This window comes from Verticillium alfalfae, genomic scaffold (assembly GCF_000150825.1).
Source record: "Verticillium alfalfae VaMs.102 supercont1.10 genomic scaffold, whole genome shotgun sequence".
Taxonomy (NCBI): Eukaryota; Fungi; Ascomycota; class Sordariomycetes; order Glomerellales; family Plectosphaerellaceae; genus Verticillium; species Verticillium alfalfae.
Window position 1 is genome coordinate 1075645 of NW_003315029.1, and position 6160 is coordinate 1081804.

Consider the following 6160-nt stretch of genomic DNA (forward strand, 5'->3'; position numbering starts at 1 on the left):
AAAGCCCAACACTTCTGGAACGGGCAAAACAACCCCCCCGGCCCCCATTCCTCCATTCGGATTCCAAGGGCGCGCCCCCCAACCCCCAGGCTGAAACACCCCCAATCACCCCCCGCCCCCCACACGGGGGCCCCCCCCCGGCCCCGGGTTGTTCCCCCCCCCCCCTGGGTCGGCGAAGCCCTTGGGGGCTCGGCTTCCTGGGGGGGGGCTTACCTTCTGGGGGGGCCCTTCGGGGCGTCGGGCCTTGGTCGCCGAGCCGGGCATCCCCGCGTCGAGCCGCCCGCGCATAGGAGCCCCGTCCCCGGCAACACGGACAGGCACCACGCCCCCCCCGCCGCGAGGGCCGCGAGCCCGTCCTGTGCGCGAGCAGCGCGTAGCTCCCGCCGCACGCGAGCGTCGACAGCGGCAGCGGCGGCTCTGTGCGCGCGTGCGCCCTCTGCCAGGCGCGCAGCATGAGCGGTGTCGGCAGCTCGAGGAGCCGCGGTGTCAGGATGAGCGAGAGCGAGAGGTTGAGGGCTGCTGCTGTCGTCGACGCGAGGGCCGTCGTCGCGAGGAGCGCCGTCTGCGACTCTTTGGAGAGGTGGAACGACATGGTGCTGTGATTGTTTTGCTTGGTGCTGTGATGATTCGGGAGGTTGACAAGAGCGAGTGATGTGATGCGTGGTGATGGAATGGCTGACTCATGTTGGCAGTTGCACGTGATGAGCAGCCGTCTGGTCCGATGTCAGACTCGTCTCGCCTCTCAATGAGATGCGATGCTGTCTCAGGAAGCCTCATTTTTATCTTCACTATCTCATTTCTGGCGATCGTTTATCCAGAATTGAAAAATGGCCCTGGAGGTTCAATCGCCTAGTCGGATGTCCCCAATCTCAGTAGCTAACCCAGCCAACGTCAAGCACTGCGAATAGTTATGCGAACTTGGTAGGGCAACTCAATGATACAGCAGAATGACAACGGTAGCATCTGCCTCGGCCAGGGCGTTGCTTCTGGCACAAGCCAGGCCTGGAAGGAAACTGTAGCTGATGGGCTGCCTTCATGTCGTCCTCAAACACAGCCCGCGGATAGTAACCAGCGAGATTAACTGACCATGGAATTCAGGCAAACGCCGCCTTCGGTCATGCTCGGCTTAACTTCTATGTCCACCTCGTGCTTCTCCAAAATTGCCCGCGTTGTTCAATCGCCATTAAATCCCTACAGAACAATACCCCGGGTTCAGACGACCCTCTGTCGTCCGAGAACTACATCTTCGATGAGATAGAGAAGTGATCCAACCCGGCACGAATACCAACATAGAGGCCGCCGACGCTTCTGTCCTTCGGTTGCCGAAACGATTATGGAGAGGGCTCGTCCTGCTCCCGGAGGGACTTATCGAGAAAGCCGCACATCTTTTGAACATCCCCATCACAGGCAACCAGACGCCTTTACGGAAGCGCCTTTCGCCGACAAAGCCTGGCGCTAGATGAGACGCGCATCTCATGGTCTGCGCCGAGGGAAAGTCTTGTTGTGAGGCAACGGAGTTGACCGGCGAGAGTAGAATTGCCGGGCGAACCATCATACCATGCCGAAGAAAGGCGAAAAGAAGAAACAGAAAAGAGGCAAAAACAACTAGAACAAAGAAACCCGGAATCGAGGAATGTATCATAACCTTCGCTTGCCTCGCGTTCGGCCATTTGTTAGCTGAGCAGCTGCCGGGCCTCCAATTCTGCATACAGCCTTACCGCTTCCAAGCTGAATCCCATTGAATACTCGCTGCACTTGGAAGAAAAGTGGGCTTTTACGTCCGACTCAGGGATTCCAATAATTCTTTGCAGTCCTCTCCTGATTCCCGCGAAAACTTTTCGAATTCCTCTGAAAAAGAGTCAGATATCCAAGCTGTAGCAGCAATAGGCCGACAAGCAGGAAACCACGTACCCTCAGGAGAGCCGTCAAGCGTCAGAGCATGCCAGTTGAAGGATGTCCAGAGCGTCGCTGGACTCGTATCGCCCGTGGTATGGCGGGGAAGATCCCGAGCAATCTCAACTCGGGGATAGGATACGGTAGCTAGCACATATCAGGAATCGGGCTGAGTGGGATTCAGTGACATGAAAGGTAGGACAGACTGTGGGAAAACTGGCGCAATCCGTGATGGAACACCATAGGAAGCTTCTTTAAATGCTGTGCATTCTTCGTCCCAGTCTGCTGCACGGCTGAAGACTTGATGATGTCTCCGAGCTTCGGTTCGATATAGATGGAAGCTTGGTGCGGCTCACCGATTCGTATCTCGGTTTCGGACGACGATGGAATTCCCTTCTCGTTCTAAGTTATGAACTGCGCCTTCGCTTTAAAGAAAGATCTCGTTTGACAGAGTGGTATGACAATGCGCCTCTGGAGGGCAGGTCTTGAAAGATGAGTGTGAACGTGTGATCGCATCGCGCTGAGCAAGTGGAATCGAGTGTTGAGGAAAGTTTACGGCGCACTGCTGACCGAAATGACGATGGACGCTCGCTGGTTACGTAACCACAGCTGGTGTACTATTACCATTCGGCCACTGTCGATGAAACCGCACGTCTGCCTCAGTTGATCCGACTCGCATCAGGGCCAAAAAAAAGTACCAGGCACCTAAGGCCATGACCGCCCTGAGTGCCGGACGCAAAACACGGACTTGTGGCGTTCACCAGCCAAACCGCAACGAGATGTAGTGCCGGGTACGAGGCCGGTGTTTGAGACGATCGTCGTTCACCCCCGAGCATACAGAGCGAACTGCAATTGAGGCCTTAGTATTGTGTGGTCGACATCTTCGTGTATGATTCGTTTTCCAAGTGCGAGACGAGATGCCTCTGGAAAACTTCTCCATCCGCCTGGCTGTTGTCGCGATTTGTTTTACCGCTGTCTATAATGACCTCCTTCGAAAGTACTGCTCAAGACTCCAACACGGCAACGCGTCTGTCGCAACCGTTCTGAAGTGGACCCTCAGAGGAATACATCTCCCGAGTTCCGCGAAGATGCCTTCCTTGGCGTTCTGTTTGCGCAGTCACCAGCCGGAAACTTGCGACTGAGGCATCCCGAATCTCTAGTTGCCGCCTGGAGCAATGTTCGCGATGCAAAAAGCGGAGCGATAGCTACGTGAGTTACGCATGTTTTGCCCAAAGACCGACCATGGGCCAAGGTGTGAGGCAGAATCTACAGTGGCGTGCACAACACTGACGCCCTTGACATACTACTTAACCCTGGACATCGTTCGGCCATTGGGCGTCTCGCCTGGCTATGATGTACCCATCTTCGACTGGATTCATGGTAGCGGCTGAACGGCTGGCGGCATTACTGACTCTTGATACAACATCTGATATCTCGTCAACTCGTCGGTGGCCATCGACAAGCCCTTTTTCGCTGTCTATCAACTGTAGGTTGGGTTGACCGTTGCGGAACAGTCAGCGGGCAAGTTTAGCGTTGGCCATCATCTCGTCGGCTTTGACGAGAAGTTTGAGGCTGCCATCATGCAGAGCGGCACAGCGCTTGGTCTTGGCCATCCATTAACCTCCGGCCCGGTCACTATCTTGTAGTACTCACCATCAGTCAACACGATCGACCAGCTCAACTCGACTTACCAGCCCATCTACGACAATGCCATCAATACAGTTGGCTGCTCTCGTGCAGAGATATACTGCAATGCTTGCGCGAAGCTCCGTTCGAGAAGCTTCGAGAGGCTTTTGCCCCATTCGTGATGACCCTGACATTTGATGGCGGGCTTCTCTCTCGACTCCTTTCCGAGTCCATCTGTACCCCGATGCTCCGGCTCTCGGTTTTCCCTTTGTGACGAGTTCGAAGCGATTCGCCCAGCAAGGCTACCATTACAAGAGTGGAACAGCCCTAGTGGGAGATCAGGACATGCACAGCGGCTCTGCTTGACGACTGAGTACCATGCATCCCTCCCCATTGAAAGGAGGAATGCCGTGTACTCGTATCGATTCGACCAGGGAACTTGGGACAACAAGCTCGAGTTGATTGCTTCCGAGGAGCCTGTCGCTGCGACACACCATGTGGAAATCTGCTTCGTATCCAACTCGATCCGGTTCTCAGCCGCAAGAAAGGAAATTGTTTCGGACCGTGTCCGAATTGTCAAAAGCTGGCTGAAGTCATGGTACGGTCGTGAACGTTTTTCGTCCATCATCTTGATCCCAATCACGATGTCGGTCGACGCAGTGTGGTCTGGCCTGGCTACGGATATCAGCAGGAGAATGTGGTGTTCAAGGCAGCAGGAAAACACGTTGAGAGGGATACCTGGAGGGGCATGCAGGTGAATACTGGGCTGGCATCTGGGGCGTGTTGAAGATGTGAGCGGCGTGCTCGTCGGGATCGGTTGCCTGCTCCAAGATGTGGTGGTCACTAGATAGAAGGCGACGTTTGCCAGAAGAAGGTGCCTAGCTACCCCCGTGCCTGCCTTAGAAGCTCAGGCCTGGCCTACCTGTGCCGTGGCTGGAAAGGAAGGGAGTGGCTGAACGGCATCGAGGCCGGCCCCACACGGCGAATAGCAAGCCGAGGTGCGACCTCCAACCGGGATTCCGGAGCGGCCTGACCAACGAGCCCCGATACTACTGATGACTTTTCAGCTATAAAAGGTTTCTGTATAAGACAATTCATTATGGACGGTCATGCATCTGAATCAAGGTGAAAATACGTCATTTGAATGTCAGTGTGCCCCTCGCTTCTCCATACCATGGATGAAAGCAAAGTAAGATGGCCAGGGGCTGCTATTACATCCCTCTTCATCGACCCATTCCTTGCCTTGAGCGCTCCGTTGGCTCATAGAGTAGATTAACCGCATCATAAAGAGCTATCAACTCCTCAGTACACGTACAAGTTGATCGCGCCGGGATCCCGCTCCCTCAGCTTCTTGTTTTGGTGCTGGAGTGACACCCGCATAACCCACGCGCAAATGATAACTCCGAAGGAGAACCCGATACTTGCTAGCATTGCAGTCAAGTACCGGGGTTCGTCTTTACTGGGCCACAGGTAAGGCGTATAGACGCTGGCCAGATTACCCATGGTATTGCACATGGCGATGGCGACGGCCTTCTTCTCGTCCGTCTGGCCAACGACACTGGCCGTCCAACCGAGAATGTTATTCATGTAGTGCTCGATATAGAGAACTTACCTTTTCTACCCTTGTGCTTATCTCATGTACACTACTATGTACTATATGAGGCTGGGTGCATGTATCTCAAAAGTACTGTTAATAGTCGCTGCCTACCAGTCGTCTTTCATATCGATGTCTCCTTTCTTCCAACTGAACATTCAGAAAGGATTATTGCCATTTTGGTACAAAGGTCTTAACATGAAGGTGCCCTTTGCTGGCTAATTTCGACAAACAAAAACAGCAACCTCCCGTTTCTGCCCCTCTTACCCCCATTGCCCCGCCGTTCCCTCTGATTATGACAACATTCGTTGAACTTCCGTTTCTCATTGACCATTGCCACAAGCCTCTCCATATTTCTCCCCACTTTTGGCCAGGAGGCTGTCAGAGATTTGGACCACCATGCGACAAGCTCAGGCAGAACTTATCTCGACGTTGATCTTCCATCGATTATTGCCTCCTTCGCCGAGCCAAAGCCTCACCACCCTCTTCCGCGCTTGTGGCCTGAAGGCTGCCGGAGATCTGAGCCACCCACGCGACAAGCTTAGGCAGGAAGGATACTTAGTACTGCAAGATCCACTTCTCTCTCTGTACGGAGACTAATGAATGTCAGTCTCCCTTCACCTGCCCTGCCCAGAGTTCCCAACAGCCCCCTCTTTCCTACACTTCCTTCTTCCCTTGAGTACCGATATAGGGTCCTGGTTATCGCCCACATCGCTCTCCTACACTTCCCTCTTCCCTTGAGTACCGATATAGGATGCTGGTTATCGTCCATTCCGCTCTCCTAGTATTTCTTGTTTCCACTCCCCTGGTCTTGTGCTCGCAGACCTCAGATCGCAAGAACTTCATACTTCGATTTCGTTGGCTGGGAAGCTAGTCTCTACTTTCCTTTCCTTGACTCGATTTACTACACATCCCGGGCTGTATCCCCAGGTAATTCTTGTCCTGACCGCGATTTCTATCATTCGAGGTAATGCCATTCGTCACTCTATAACATGAACTCCATTGCAACATTTATGCCATATCCCTACTAACGTGGCTTTATCTGAA

At 53.9% G+C, this 6160-nt stretch overlaps 3 protein-coding genes across 3 annotated transcripts in view; all 3 read right to left on the minus strand.

The window, feature by feature from the left end:
* Positions 1 to 684, minus strand: part of VDBG_07773 (predicted protein) — a gene marked incomplete at both ends in the record, with an annotated part of 1059 nt that extends 375 nt beyond the window's left edge. The window contains 2 exons of the mRNA XM_003002268.1: positions 214 to 562; positions 681 to 684. Coding sequence (XP_003002314.1) covers positions 214 to 562; positions 681 to 684 — 353 coding nt within the window. The remainder of the gene's footprint in view (positions 1 to 213; positions 563 to 680) is intronic.
* A 928-nt stretch (positions 685 to 1612) lies between these two features.
* Positions 1613 to 2437, minus strand: VDBG_07774 (predicted protein; the record flags this gene model as incomplete). Its single annotated transcript, XM_003002269.1, has 3 exons — positions 1613 to 1848; positions 1912 to 2040; positions 2100 to 2437. 3 exons carry the CDS (start codon positions 2134 to 2136, stop codon positions 1775 to 1777), a joined length of 240 nt encoding a protein of 79 aa, XP_003002315.1.
* A 763-nt stretch (positions 2438 to 3200) lies between these two features.
* VDBG_07775 (predicted protein) lies at positions 3201 to 5106 on the minus strand (the record flags this gene model as incomplete). Its single annotated transcript, XM_003002270.1, has 6 exons — positions 3201 to 3377; positions 3585 to 3592; positions 3760 to 4190; positions 4442 to 4586; positions 4735 to 4769; positions 4835 to 5106. The coding sequence occupies 6 exons, from the start codon at positions 5104 to 5106 to the stop codon at positions 3201 to 3203; spliced, it is 1068 nt and encodes a 355-aa protein (XP_003002316.1).
* Between the last annotated feature and the right edge of the window lie 1054 nt (positions 5107 to 6160).